Source organism: Euleptes europaea, chromosome 1 (assembly GCF_029931775.1).
Source record: "Euleptes europaea isolate rEulEur1 chromosome 1, rEulEur1.hap1, whole genome shotgun sequence".
Taxonomy (NCBI): Eukaryota; Metazoa; Chordata; class Lepidosauria; order Squamata; family Sphaerodactylidae; genus Euleptes; species Euleptes europaea.
Window position 1 is genome coordinate 39097920 of NC_079312.1, and position 16054 is coordinate 39113973.

At 43.9% G+C, this 16054-nt stretch overlaps 1 protein-coding gene across 1 annotated transcript in view; it reads right to left on the reverse strand.

Moving 5' to 3' along the window:
- Positions 1 to 4768: 4768 nt before the first annotated feature.
- The window catches only part of SUCLG2 (succinate-CoA ligase GDP-forming subunit beta), a 184222-nt gene continuing 172936 nt past the window's right edge, over positions 4769 to 16054 (reverse strand). Inside the window, exon 10 of the mRNA XM_056854899.1 lies at positions 4769 to 4978. Coding sequence (XP_056710877.1) covers positions 4863 to 4978 — 116 coding nt within the window. The 3' untranslated portion in view covers positions 4769 to 4862. The remainder of the gene's footprint in view (positions 4979 to 16054) is intronic.

The window sequence follows — 16054 nt, forward strand, 5'->3', positions numbered from 1 at the left end:
ACTGTTAGAAAGTTCTTCCTAATGTTTAGACAGAAACTCTTTTGATTTAATTTCAACCTGTTGGTTCTGGTCCGACCTTCTGGGGCAATAGAAAACAACTCAGCACCATCCTCTATATGACAGCCCTTCAAGTACTTGAAGATGGTTATCATATCATGTCTCTTCCCAGTTTGCCTGACCATGGCTTCACTGGGATCCATAGCAGGTCTGGGGGGGGGATGGCAACAGTGATGGTAGGGGACAGGGAACCACTTCCAGCCTGGTGTGCAGTGATGGTGACACCAGGAGACATGCCAAAAGTTGCACTGGGACTGCTGGTGGCAACTCGGGGGGGGGCAGGGAGCTGTGATGGAGTTTGGGTCAAGCAGAATGGGAGGGGGGAGCTGACGTTGTCATTGCCATCATTGTTGAGGCAGTGAACCTGGGGTTGGGTCGGCTTCATGAGCCGCCACAGCAAAGCTGGGGTCAGGAAGTCTGGGGGTGGGGAATCACTTCTCTGCCATACTTTCAGGACCCCCCTTTTATATTCCAATAGATAAATTGCCCAGATCTGAGGATACTTTAATCTGGAGATTGGACTGTTGTGGGGAGGGAAAGGGAAGGTGATTGTAAGCTGGTTTGATTCTGCCTTAAGTGGTAGAGAAAGTCGGCATATAAAAAAACCAACTCTTCTTCTTTTCTACTGCTATTGACAAACATGGCTACCCATCATGATCTTTCACAAAATTTACATAAACCACAGTGACCCATTGGCTGGAAATTGGTCCAGTGGTGCTGTACAGGCAACGAGGAATGGGCAATCCCAGCCCACACTAGTTTGTAGTTAAAGGAAGCAAAAATTTCCAGTCAAAAGAATTTGCTGTTTCACGAACCTTTGACATCTTGCTCACCTGCCTAAATTAGGATGAGAGCCAAGCTAGCTGGTTACTCACTGAGCACTGTAGCAACGGTTGAACTGGACGCAGAGAGGAGAGAGTGAAAATAAAATGCCTTTTGTTACAGCAATACTCATTGCTACGTTTTAGGACCAGATCAAGGCCTTTTGTGCCTGACTGCTGGAAGAAGACACCCAAGTGTGGTGTAGTGGTTCGAGTTTGAGACTAGAATTTGTGAGACCGAGGTTCAACCCCCCCCCCCCCGATGGAAGTTTGCTGGGTGATCTTGAACCAGTCACTGTCTCCCAGTCTAATCTACCTCTCAGATGTACCTTGGGAGCCTCTTCACCACCGGTGGGAGGTTTTTGGGGTAGAGCCTGAGGAGGGCGGGGTTTAGGGAGGGACTTCAATGCCACAGAGTCCAATTGCCAAGAAGGCCATTTTCTCCAAAGGGGAACTGATCTCTATCAGCTGGAGATCAATTGTACTAGCAGGAGACCTTCAGCTAGTACCTGGAAGTTGGTAACCCTACTCATAAGGTTGCTGTGATGATAAAGTTGAGGAGAGGAGAATGATGTTGTAAATTGTTTTGATTCTTCACTGGGGAGAAAAGCAGGATATAAATATCTAAATAAATGTCTCCCTTCTTATTTCCCACATGAAGATCCTTAGATCCAAGATCTGCATACTGCAGGCTACCTCAGTGTGAGTCCTTTGTTTTCACAACTACAAGTGTTGTGTGGGGAGGGAGGATGGCATGGTATAGCTCGCTCTTGTCAGATCTCAGATGCTAAGCAGAGTCACCTCTGCTTCTCACTTGCCTTGAAATCCCCTTGCTGAGGTCACCAGAAATCATTTATGACTTGACGGCACTTATGTACACACACAGTGTTGTGGGATAAGACTGAGGGATCAAACTCTTTGTGATAAAGCAGTCTGTAGAGGTAGTGGGCATGTGTGCACAGACACATACCCTGTGGCACCTTTTTAAAAAGCTGCAAAACCCACAAGGAAGTCATGCAGACAGAGAACATGTGTGGAGAATTTACATTTTACGGTATAGGGGGGTTGTTTTATCCAACCATCTACTATGATAAGAAATCAGGAATTAGCCTCAAAATGGAGGAATAGGTAGAACTAAGAGATTTACTGCACCGCGAAATAACAAGAGGAAACCTGGAATTTTGCCAAACTAGCCACGGCTGTTTGCATTGCAGTGATTTAGCTCACATTTATGAAGCATGCACTCTTTCCCACATTTCCCCATGTCAGGAATGATTCCTGTGCCCGGATTTTCTGAATTCTCCAAGTGCTCAGAAAAATCAGTTTAGCAAATGGAAAGAAAATGGCAAGTGATAATTACAATTTGCTCCACTTATAAGAGGTAAGTCTTAGAAGAGTTGGTGAGAAAAGGCATACAAGATTAAATAGAACAGATGGCAATATAAAGAGAGGATACATTTTTACAGTTTTTTAATTAGCATTTAATTACTGGCATTCAGCCAGAAAGATCTCACACACTGGCTAGGATCCAAAGGACTGTTTTCAGCATGCCAGTGCTTGTGCGTGTGCCAAGTGGATTGTCTTTTTTTCACCTGAAGAGAAGACCCCATCCATCATGCCAAGATAAAGTCTGCTTTTGAAAGAGTCCTCACTTAAAGAACCAAACCAAATCTGAGGGCCTGCTGCCTCAGAGGCATGGAAGCAAGGGTGACGGAACTAGATGTGAAATTATTTTGATCTGGCCATTGCACTAGGAAACTGAAAAGAATGACCACTGCCCAACACTTCTTTCAGGAACCTGGTTGTTCGGATAGCACATGCAGGAGCTACGAATAATCCTGGCATAATGTAAAGAACAAACGTAGTAAAGAAAGATCCAGAGTAGTGTCTGATGGCACCTTAAAAATTAACCAATTTATTTTGATGTAAGGTCAACGGATGCAGGAAGTGTTTTCTCTATAGTGCACTATATTCATAAAATCATAGAGTTGGAAGGGACCACTAGGGTCATCTAGTCCAACCCCCTGCACAATGCAGGAAATTCACAACTAACTCCCCCCACACCTCCAGTGACCCCTACTCCATGCCTAGAAGATGGCCAAGATGCCCTCCCTCTCATGATGTGCCTAAGGTCATAGAATCAGCATTGCTGACAGATGGTTATCTAGCCTCTGCTTAAAAGCCTCTCCTTGAATTTATTAAATAGCTGAATATAGATGTAGGAGTTCCTCAAAATGATTTGCAGCTAACAGTTTCCCAAAAACACAACATGGACAATAACCAGATACTTCACAATTAGCATTTTATTAGATAAATTTAATCTTTTATTAAATTACAAATTTTTCACATCTTTACGAAATATCATTGAAAAAATTCAAAACATAATTTCTAGTTTGTGTCAGTGGAACAGTGTAGCTTACTTGTGTAAGTCACCAAAATCTACAACATAGCAGCCTTCCAGAGTCAAATCTTTGATTTCCACAATTTCTTTCATAAGCACACTGAAATGGTTACTGAAATGAAAAAAGGGTTTTGCTGCCTCTCTTTTTTTTTTTTTTTGGCATGCATATTTTCCACACAGCAAAAGCACAATCAAGCCGACATTAAGTACTTTTCAGTTCAAATAATTTCAAAGTGAGAGTAAAGCACACACTTTTAACATTTCCACGAAACCAACGGAACTTAGAAGGAGCTGGATCATGCTCCAGATTTTTTCATGATTGTTTCCCTTTTCACATTACAAGACTCACCCTTAAAGAGGGAATGTCCTTCAGTATGCTACGAATGGTAATTCTACTACTATGCACACTGATTCCAGAAGCTCACAGTCAGTTATTAGACGGACACACACCGCAATGTGAAGATGTAGTATGTTTCTCCTTCAACATTTCAAAGTGTTCCCATGGTTTGAAACTCATCTATCCATGGTACAGCGTACAAAAGAGACTCTTCCTCACAACTATGCTTTCTCTTTTTCATCTGGTGTGAGGTATATACTGAGCATCAAAGCACAAACATTAAGGCGTTTATGAAACAAGCACATTGTCTATGTGAACCCTTCCCCCCCAACAAACGATTCCCATTAATTTGGCTCAAATGACATAATTGGAAAAGTTCATAAAACCCACAATGGTTGGGATCCAAAGAGCTGCTTTTGGCAATGCCCCAGATAAAGGACATATCCAGTGGGACTGTTGCCTTTCCCCCTTCAAGCAAAAGGCTCATGTCTAGGGCCAGTGTCAATAGCTGCCATGACCCAGCAAAGGGACCCCTTCTCAAGATATGAGCTTCTCACTTCTCTTGTTAGCAGCTGCGGTCTACTGGCTGGCCCCATTGGAGAGACCATCTCACCTTCTCACTGTGGGTGGCAGAGAGGATTGGACCCCAAGGGAGCTGGTAAATGAGTAGGCAGTGGCAAAACAATGGGCCCATCAGAGAGTGTGGTCCTCTGCAGGCATGTTGTCAAAGGATCCTCCAAAACCTGGAGCCCATGCCACACAATAAGCTGTTTTTGAAAGCAATTTGCCATAACAGGGCCGATTTTTGAGAAACATTAAGCCAAATTCCCCTTGGGTGCCTGGAACTAATGGTGCAGCTCTTTAGATCCTGGCCATGACTATCAAAATTGCTGAATTGTTGGCCTTCCACAGCTCTTGAATCATAAAGCTATACCAAATACCTTAGAAAAATTAGGAAATAACATATTACAGAAGAAACCTGAATAATGACATTCGTAGTTATTCGTTATAGCTGCTCACAGGCTAGCTGCTCAGAATAATTGGGAAAGCACAGGCCCTGGGACTTTAGTATTAACACAGATCTGAACCTCGACGCATTGAACATTTTGTAAGTTCCGTATAGGGCAGGGAGGTCAAGTCTAACCTTACCCAAGATTGAATTTTTTAAAATCCTAAATATATAATTTGAGGCAACATTGGGAATGTCCTACATTGTGAACTGGAGATTTCTTTGTTGGCCGTGCTTTTATTTCTTTGCCACACTAGCCACTGCCTTCCTGGCAGCGTCTTCAAGGTCGCTTGCTGAAGTGATCGGAAGTCCACTTTCATTCAGAATGCGCTGGGCTTCATGAACATTTGTACCTAGAAAAGAAGTGGGGAAACATAAATAATGTGTACTGTTCATTCCATAGACAGGAAACAGCATGGGTTGTTCTAGCAAGTAGCTTGCAAATATATGTGATTTTTGTTAGGGATGACAAGTGGTTACTGTGGCTATGGAGGCATGTGAGGGTGGGGAGAGCTCCTTCTCACCCCTGCCTCTGTTGGCCCCCTATCTGTCCCAGCAAGCTGATATGCCCTGAGGGCATATGGGTCCAAAGCTGCCAGGAAAAGCAGGGCACTGCCATGCCAAGGTAAACCAAAGAGTCCAGGGTTCTGGACTCCATCTTGGTGACCTGTGCAAACTTTGGGAGCTGTCAAGCAGAGATGGGTTGTTTGCATTCCTCTGACCTCGAGTGGAAAAGCTGGAAATAGGGAGTAAATGAGCCTGCCTTGCATCATTCATGAAGCACTCCAAGTAGACATATGGAACTGATAGCCAGCACCTCAATCCTATCAGCAATCAGAGTCCATTCATAGAACTCTGACTAACTCTCTTAGCATATCAAATGCACCCTCCAGCCGCATTCTCACTTGAGGAGTAGATCCATCCAGCCATCTCCTGCCCACACCTCCCTTTCTGGGAAAACCTCCCAAACATGTTCACACATCTGAAAATCTATACTAAAGTATTTACCGGTACTTAATCAGGCAAGCTAAGGTATTTTTCCATGTTGCCATTACCTTTCATACTTTAATATCTTAACCACAGGAGAAGTAATTAAACCGTTTGTCCCTGGCAAAGTCCATTGTTTTTGCCAGTTACCTCATACAGCCTCAGGGCTCATTTTTGCTATAAGTAGTGGCTTTTTCGCCATTCAAACATGTGTGTGTTTTTCTTGGATTTAAGACACCCACCCTTTTTTGCGTGTAAGGTTCCTTCATTTCCGAGAGACGCTGGTCCATATCTCTGCCTCTCAGTGCTGCTATCATTTGGACTTTGCATTTATTCTGGATTGGTAAATATCACCCTACATCATATCCTTGTGTCCACTCCCTCTTATTTCTTAGGCTCTTGTGCATATTGGGTGTGTGGTCTGTTGCTGTGTGAGTGTGTGCTTAAAATTATTTTCAATAAAAAACATAAAACTTAGAAACAATGCTTCTTTATTTAAGAGTTTTCCAAGGAGGCTTATCCCCGTAAAAGCTGTTAAAAAGGTCCTGTATCCCTCCCTCTTGCTAAACTTAGTCTCCAGAACGCTAATTCCCCCAACTAAAAATGGAGACTGTCTGCTAGGGGTAACACCTCCATAGCCGCCGCCTCAGCTACGCTCTTTAAACTTTCCTGCCTGTTTCTAATCAGTGAGTGGGAGCAAACCCTAACCTCTGCCCTCAGCCCTCTCCAGGGCTGCTTCTCCCAGCAGTCCTGCTTATCAGAAATCGGTAGGAAAGGTTAAAGAGGTTAGCTGAGGCAGCGCTAGGGAGGTGTGTGGGTGAAGAAAGAGGACAGCTGAGGCGGCGCTACAGAGGTGTGTGGGCTGACTCTTATAGCCCTATCTTGCTATTAAATGTTCATTATAAAATCTTGACAAATATAGCAACAGAAAGATTGAATAAGGTTTCACATAAATATATACATGTAGATCAATTGAGACACCTTGAAGGAGATGTCTTGAGAGCGATAATTAAGGCTACTACAAGAAAGGTGAAGAGCCCCGTGGCGCAGAGTGGTAAGCTGCAGTACTGCAGTCAAAAGCTGTGCTCACGACCTGAGTTCGATCCCAACGGAAGTTGGTTTCAGGTAGCCGGCTCAAGGTTGACTCAGCCTTCCATCCTTCCGGGGTCGGTAAAATGAGTACCCAGCTTGCTGGGGGTAAAGGGAAGATGACTGGGGAAGGCACTGGCAAACCACCCCATAAACAAAGTCTGCCTTGGAAACGTCAGGATGTGACGTCACCCCATGGGTCAGGAATGACCCGGTGCTTGCACAGGGGCCCGTTACCTTTTTTTTACAAGAAAGGTAATAAACATTTATTTGCCCTGAAGAACAAAATCACCCACGCGATTACATTTTCTAGATGCTGAAAAGACATTTGATAGCTTTGAATGGCCATTTTAAAGGAATCTTTGAAAACCCTTGATATAGATCCAGACTCATGGTCTGGGTTGATTTATGTATCTCTACTTGCTAGATGACCATGTTTGAATTTAAGATGAGAGAAGGAGGACAGGTCATACAGCAATAAAATGAAATTACATAAATGCTATTATTTTTGACCTAGCAGTATTTATTCAACAAAAGACATTAAACCAGATGCATCCATCCTTCAATTGGTGTATATGAAATATGGAACCATATTTTAAGAGCTGTTAAAATTGACAGGGAATGGTAGGCAACTAATTGCTACACGATGGGAGTCTTGCAAAACAGTAAAAAAAAAGTAGAACTCCAACTGTGTAAAAAATGGAAGAGCAAATGAAGAAAATAATTTTTGACCACATTAACCCTCTTCAAATGATCCCGTGAAGGTGGAGCCTGTACAACCAGTTCATTCTTGGACGAGCAATAACCCTTCATTAGATTTTGCACTATAATTTAAGCCACAAGAATATGCCAGACAACGGCAGTAGTCATGGACAAATGTCCTTTATTGTTTGCTTTATTGATGTCCCAGGACATTACTTTGAGTCAAAGGGCACTGGGTTTACTCATAAAATAGAATGAAAAAAAGAGGCATATACTGTTAAACTGTATGTATAACTTCACTGAAAAAATATATCACATAAGGAAAGATCTATGCAGTACTAGTATGAAATTGTATTATGTGGAGTCAGAATGAACTATTCTGGGGTTGCAAAATAGGACACTGCCCCCAAAACATGTTACACTCCACTTTAGAATATATATTTTTTAATTTGTGGTGTTACAGTTTCAATTTAAAGAATGGGAGCTTGATTTCAGGTAAAATTTCAGGCAATCCCTCCCCGCCCCCGGTACTATGTCTGTTATCAAGACACAGATAACAAACTCCATCAGCTTGGGGTGTGTGTGTTGAATCCTCCACGGTTAAGCTGCATGGGGCCGAGATCCCCTTAGCCACCACTAAGGGTGGTGATATCACCACTCTCCCTCCCCGCTGAAAATTGTTGGTAGTTTCTGGCCCTTCTTGGAATTGTTGCAGTCCTGTAAAGCTAGGAAGGCTTTGAGCTACTTACTCCAGCTGGCCAAGGTCAATCTTTTTCATCCCTGGTACTAGAGATCCTTTTAACTGCAGATGCTGAAGCCTGAACTTTGGACCTTTGGTATGCAAAACCGGCCCTCGGAGCAACAGACCCTGTCAGATGCCTGATGAAGCTTCTAAACGGTTTGGCTGTAAATCATCTAGAGAATCATCATGCTATAGTACATTTTCTGGGGTTAAAAGCAAGTCTTTTGAATCTCAGAACTGTGTTAGTTGATACATCAAGTTCAGAACAACGTAAGACTTGTAGCTGCTGAAAAAAAGGGGGGTGGGGATCCATAAATTAAAAGAGACGTTTTGGGAAAGTGTGTGTTACACTCTGTCAAACTCCTATAAAAGGCAAATGCACAGCTAAACGAGAGGAGATTAATTAAAAGAGATGACTGATTGTTGTTCACATCCTGTAGCTCTTTGTTCATTAATGCTGCCAGAAGACAGGCCCAGTTGAATAGTTCTGGCAGAGCGATCACATAAATTTCATCTCTCCCCAGCAGTCTCTTCTGCATTCTGATGCTGCGCGTTCGAGAACCTCCTAACAACAATGGCACCTTTTCATTTGCCGGTTGGGAAGGTGATGGGCGAGACAAAAGGTCTGACACAGTGAGACAGGCCCTCTCCTAGTAGCCAAACGCAAATACTAATGCCAGGAAAAAAGATCAATGCAGAAATGACAGGTACATTCCTGGAGCACGGTGACTTCCCAGAGCGGAGGTCTCATTTAGGCCTTGGGTGAAAGAAACTATTTACAAATGTGAACAGATCCTCAATTGCTTATTCACGAACCCTTTAAAAAAAGGGCACTTCCTCATACTGTTTTCTGCCACTTTCTTTCTGTGCTAGGGTTACCAAACTCCAGGTGGTGGCTGGCGCTCTCCCGCTATTACAACTGCTCTCCAGGCCACAGAGATCAGTTCACCTGGAGAAGATGGTCGCTTTGGCAATTGGACTCTATGGCATTGGAGTCCCTCCCCTCTTCAAACCCTGCCCTCCTCAGGCTCCACCCCCAAAATCTCCAGGTATTTCTCAACCCGGAGCTGGCAACCCTACTCTGTGCCCATAACCGACTCCCAAATGGAAGCTTCTAAAGGGCAAATGCCACTTTGACCTCATGCTCTTTTCCCTTTGCTATTAGAGTGCAATTAATACCCTCTTCATACTAAACAATGTATAGTTGCTCCGGCCCTTTAATCAGAGCTCATCCTAAATGAGAGCACAAGATTGTTAGTTATTCCAAAGACTACTGTATACCGATCATGAATACAATGGTACAGTTCCACAGAATATGAAGAAAAATTATAATCAGGTTGTTCGAGGACAGGAATATTTCTTTTTTTTTACATAAAAAATGCTAAACATGTTCAAATTTCTAAATATATCAAGAAAATTTTTTGCGGGGGACTGAGGGGAAGGATTAAAGATTTTTACAGGGATTTGCCAAATGGCACCAAATTGTACAAGCAATGCAATATCATATCTGCAGTATATTGATCTCTGGCATCAGTTTAATAGGACAGCCATGACAGAGACACTTCTCAACCGGTATTGGCACATTCCAAGCACTATGGAAATTACGTAGGTGACTACAATTGAGATCCATACGTTGCTTTCTTCCATGTTAATCCTGGACATGGGTGATGGTTGTAGTTTCAAAAGACACCTCAAGTACCCCAGAAGGCAACAGAATTTATTGGGCACTCAGATCCCAAATATTTCTGTCATCACGTCAGGCCAGTGTAGAACAGAAGTTAAAAGACTGGACTGGGAGACCCAGGTTCAAAACTCAGGTACGCCACAAAGCTCTGTGGCTGAATTGCATGTTCTTGCGCAACTCATTACATAATCTTAGGTGAGTCTACCTGCTACCTGAGAATAAAAGGGATGGGGGGGAGGAACAGCTAAGCTCATCACTCTTTATTCTTCAGATAAAGGGCAGGATAAAACGGCAATAAATAAAAAACTTAAATCCTGGGAAACCATTCTGACACACACATACTTACGAGTTGGTGACAGCAAGCATATGTGTAACTCAGTTCCACAATATTTCTGCAGCAGCCTTCAGGGAGATGGAGGTTGTCCATGAGGTTATTCTGGTATACTATAGACCTAGCACTTTTGAATATGTTGCCAGCATGGTTAAGAGTGGCGGAGTCTAATCTGGAGAACTGGGTTTGATTCCCCACTCCTCCACATGAGCTGCAGACTCTAATCTAGTGAACTGGGTTGGTCTCCCTGCTCCTACACACGAAGCCTGCTGGGTGACCCTGGGCCAGTCACAGTTCTCTCCGAACTCTCTCAGCCCCACCTACCTCACAAGGTGTCTGTTGTGGGGAGGGGAAGGGAAGGCGATTGTAAGCCGCTTAAAAGGTTGAGAAAAAGCGGGGTATAAATACCAACCCTTCTTCTTCTTGCATCATGAGATGACAAAGCAAGAACACACAGTATTCCTTCCTTAACTCGCCCCTATACAAAATTCCTTGTCTCTTTGCCATGCCAAAATTTTAATTAGGTAATTGTTTGAGGAATTCTCCTAAAATAATGCTAATTATATTTGCAGCTTCCTCTCTGATCATTCCTCTCAACTATGAACCATGAAGAATACATGCTTCCTACCGCATTAACAATGTCTCCAGAACATACAGGACAGTTGCGAGCACTCTTAAGAGAGACAGTCAAACATATCTAAAACAGCAGGGCGTGCTGAGATCAGTGTCACTTCCAACCCAGCAGAGATGAGAGTGCATTTCAAAAACCTGGCAGATGCCCGTGAACCTATTCTTTGCCCCTTCTGTTTGGAACAGGAACATTCACACGTGCCTTGTATTAAACTGATGCCAAAATCATTCTGAAATTGTGCTGGAACATTGACGGTGATTTCCCAGAGCAGAAGCCCTGGTCTTCCAGTAAGTCCAGTGCCCGCACAACGAACAGGGAGCCAGTACGGATGGTTATCTCAGCAGAGAGCAGTTCATTCCCTCCAGATGGACTGAAATTCATAGCTAGCCCACAAGAAGAAAAATGGCCCCACAAGTAGAGCCACTAGCGCAAAGTATTCAGGCCGAATTTAAACGCACTGTGCACCCAGATTTCTATAGGGCCTTTAAAATGAACGGGACAAGCAGGATAGATGCTAATGAATGGCAAGAACAGTTTAGCTCCTTGTTTTTATTCAAATCCTGAGGTGTTTATGGGTAGTGGTGGGGGAAGCATACCAAAGCTCAGCAGAAGTTGAATGAAACGATTTTGGGGCCATGAAAGGGACAAGCCAGAACACATGGCTTGTCTGTTACCTTCCAGGGCCACTGGCTGGCCACTGTGTGATATATGATGCTGGATGGATTACATGGATGTGGTGATGGCTGCCAACTTGGAAGGCTTTAAGAGGGGAGTGGACATGTTCCTGGAGGAGAGGGGTATTCATGGCTGCTCGTCAAAATGGCTACTAGTCATGCTGCATACCTATTCTCTCTAGTATCAGAGGAGCATGCCTATTATATTAGGTGCGGTGGAACACAGGCAGGATGGTGCTGCTGCAGTTGTCTTGTTTGTGGGCTTCCTAGAGGCAGCTGGTTGGCCACTGTGTGAACAGACTGCTGGACTTGAGAGGCCTTGGTCTGATCCAGCAGGGCTTTTCGTATGTTCTTATGACCACTGGTCTGATCCAGCAGAGGTCTTCTTAACGGTTTTACTTTTTCACAATTTTTAAGCGGGTCCCATACCATACTTTTCAGGGCCCAATCGCAAAATAACTTAGGGTTGCCAGCTCCAGGTTGTGAAATACCTAGCGATTTTGGGGGCAGAGCCTGAAAAGGGCAGGGTTTGGAGAGAGAAGGGACGTCAGTGGGGTATAATGCCACATGATCCATCTTCCAAAGTGGCCACTTTCTCCAGGCGAACTGATCCTAGAGTTGTAATCCCAGGAGGTCTCCAGCTGCCACCTTGAGGTTGGCAACCCCCTCCCCATCATAACATGCAGGAATCACATATCTCTTTTTTCATGTATGGTATTTATAACTATACCTTGACTGAGCAACAGTCTATTCTTCACTGACATTTCATGCAACATACAAAGCCAAAGCCAAATTTGCCACTGAGGTAACTCCTCCAGCTCTCCCTGTTTTTCCTTCTCCCTCCTTCCTTTATCAGCCTGTGAGAGAGTTTTGACCCACTTCTGGGTCCACTCCTGGCTCACAGTTTGAGAACCAATCCATGTTTGGCAAATCAATATTGTTAAAAGCCGGGCAGACATATTAGAAGCTGCTGAAGACAGTTAATTCTACTGAAAGCAAATTGAACGTGTTCCTCATCAACAAAAATAGCTCCGGAGCTGAACAAACCAACTCTAGGGCTGTTTTCCGTGATAGGGAGTAACAATCAATTTTCTTTCAGTAGAATTTGAATGAGGGGATCATCAAAAAGCCTCGGACAGAGTCTTTAAGTAAGATAAAAACATTCTCTCTGGAAGTGGTTAAAAAAAGAATCCCTCACTGAACATTAACCTCCTGCCACTGGATGGTGTTAGAGAACTGTAAACAGACTTCCAAACAAGGCTAACAAGATAATCTGCACTTCACTTGCACCGAAGCAGCTGTTTAACTGAGGAAAAGCAGGGGGTTTGAAGGGAGCTTTGTCTCTTCTTATTTCAATTTTGTTACAGGATACAAAAACAATTCCCTTCGATTCCCCAAAAAGTCTACGACAAGCATGGCTTATAGCCATCCTCCTTCACTGATTCTTTTCTAGATGAATTTCAAAGAAATCAACAGGGGGGAAAACGTCACTGATACCCTCACAATGGACGGACTAGAACCCTGTTGCCCAACCCTATGTCTATTTTGTAGTGTATTTTGCAGTGTACGCATTGCTAGCATCAGGAGTATACACACAGAGCAAGAATTGCTGTTATAAATTCAGAAATATGGACATACTTATAATGGAAATGTCAATAAATAGTGCCCCCTTTGAAGTCCATTGCAATGCTCAATGTCGTAGTAACTACAGGGAGATTTTTCAGGATGTCTTAAGCACTATATAAAGGGTCACAGGGACCTTCAAATGCCCACCTTGAACCAAGGAAAATCCTGAGTGGGCAGGTGGGACCGCCTCTCCCGTTACACCCCGCCCCAAAGAGCGCTATGCTCATCTAATAACAACTTACTGGTGGTCCCTGGCTCAAGAACTATCCGGCAGTCCTCGACTGGGGCCAGAGCTTTTCAGCTTTGGCCCCAGCCTGGTGGAACTCTCTATCAATTGAGACCTGGGTACTGCAGGATTCGGCTCAGTTCAGCATGGTCAGCAAGACTTGAGATGTCCTCAACCACGGGCCTGGCAGAACAACGATGGTTCCATCTTAGCTGGCCTCCCTACTCCATCTCCTCCCTACTCCTACCCTATTCCTCCTCGATTGAAATCTTTCTGGAATTTCTAGAACTGTAAAAATTTGTTGGGGTTTTAAATGCCAGGTTTTCAAGCATAATTTGTATTTTACCGTTATGATATATTGTTGTTTATATTGCATTTTCTGGTTGTGAGCTGCCCTGAGCCCGACTTCGGTTGGGAAAGGGCAGGACAGAAATCCAGTAAATGAAAACAGATGAAAATGGGAGGAATCTGCAGCACTGCCACTGATTTTTTTAAAACTCTCCAACAGTGCCATCCTAAGCAGAGTTACACCCTCTTAAGGCCATGGAAGCTGATGAGCTTAGAAGGGTATAACTCTGCTTAGGAGAGCACTGTAAAATAGTTTGGGAAAAGTCTCTTGTCCTTTAAAAGACACTGTCACAACAACACAATTTTTTTTAAAAAATGTTGGCTTTTCAAAACATTGTTAGGATGACAGAGATACAGTGCAATCCTAAGCAGAGTTACACCATTCTAAGTTAACTGAAGTCATTGGCCTTAAGAAGGGTATGAACTCTGTTCAGGATTGCACTGCCACCTTGACTGATGAAGGGAAGACACAGACGCTGTGTCTTGATTTCTAGAGATCGGTCCTCTCATCCCGAGCCATCTCCCAGTTTATTAAGCAGCAAAGACAATGGGTAGCAGAATTAATAAGTAACAAGACAATGAGACATTCCATCTTTACACAGAGTTTCGACAAACATACTATCTGGTAAACACGTGATCAGTATTTAAAAGGGGACTTTGACCAGTCCAAAGACTGAGATCCAGAGTTTGTCATGAAACAATGCCTTTAGGATGACCTGGGTGTGCCCAACCGTCATCGCATTGTCACGAGAACCTCTACAGACTATGGCCCTGATTATGAAGGGCTAGACTAGCCGTTGTACTAAGCATGCTATAAACCTCAGCTCTAGACATTTTCCGCTGATATAGTGAAAAATGAAACAGAAGCTGCTTTTCGCATTACTTTTAGAAGCCAAGGGGTACATGAGACAACTCTGGAATGCTAATAATCTCATTCTGCTCAACTGTATGGACCAGGCCAGAGAGTTCACCTGATCGAGTGGTCCCTTGAAGGTGGGAGCTCTTGTGACCATACACAGCCACTGTGACCTCCTCACTTCACTTCAGTGGAGGGGGCAGGTGTGTGGATGCACGAAGGAATTCACAGGTGGAATTGTTCCTCCACGAAAATGAACAGTGAGACTTCAACTGAACTGGAGCTCTTTGTGAATCTATGTGTGCATGCAGATGAATGAGAGAGGGAGGTGCTGTGGTGCAGTGTAAGAGCCTCTGCTTGGCATGCAGAAGGTCCCAAGTTCAACCCCTGTCATCTCCAGTTAAAAAGTCTGGCAGTAGGTGATGTGAAAGACCTCAGCCTGAGACCCTGGAGAGCCACTGCCAGTCTGAGAAGGCAATACTGACTTTGATGGACCAAGGATACTGATTCAATATAAGGCAGCTTCATGTGTTCATGTGAACTCTGGGTTGGAGGCTACAATTAAAATCCAGAACATAATACTAGTCACTCCTGTTCCTTAAAAACTAAAGAACTTGCTTCTCAGCTAATGAATTATTTATTTTTCAGGAATTGTTGGTGACCATTTTCCAACAGGAGAGTAATCCTTTAGTATCCACTAGTAAAAAAGCTTGCAATTATTATACAGCTGAGGGCAAAGATTTGTCCAGAAAATCCTGCTAAATCAAGACAGACCTGACTGATTAAAACTTTACTCATCAAGACATTTGTAATACACTGCATGTGGGCATACAGCCTTTAAAGCACAGGCCACCAATCTGGTAAGATTTATGGGAATAATCACAACCCTGCAGCTGAAGAAGGTACCAAACGGACAACACAAAATGCACTGGACCTCTTGTCACTATTTTATGAAAATAAACTGTGATCTGCTGTATTTTATAATGGCTTGGATCCTTCCATTAACTGGATCCTATGACTCTTTTTGGATCCTGTGCACCTGGAAAACCAGTCAGGGCCCCACATTTCAGTTGTTAACAGCATAGAGGGGGTAGGGAGGCCAGCTCTGATGACAACTGTTGCTGCCCTCAGCTATAGGCCTGGTGGAATATTTCCATTTTACAGGCCTTGTGGGATTCTTTAAGATCCTGCAGGGCCCTGGTCTCATCGGAAAAGGGAGATCCACCAAGCCGGGGCCAGAGCCGATGAAGCCCTAGCCCTAGCTGAGGACAGCCGGACACTCTTTGGGCCGGGGACCACCCGTAAATTGTTGTTAGCAGAGCATAATGCTCTCGGGGGGGCATACTGGGAGAGAAGGTCACGAAGATACGATGGTGACTGGAGATCTCCCGCTATTACAACTGATCTCCAGGTGACAGAGATCAGTTCACCTGGAGAAAATGGCCGCTTTGGCAACTGGACTCTATGGCACTGAAGTTGCTCCCTTCTCCAAACCCTGCCTTCCTCAGGCTTTGCCCCCAAAATCTCCAGGTA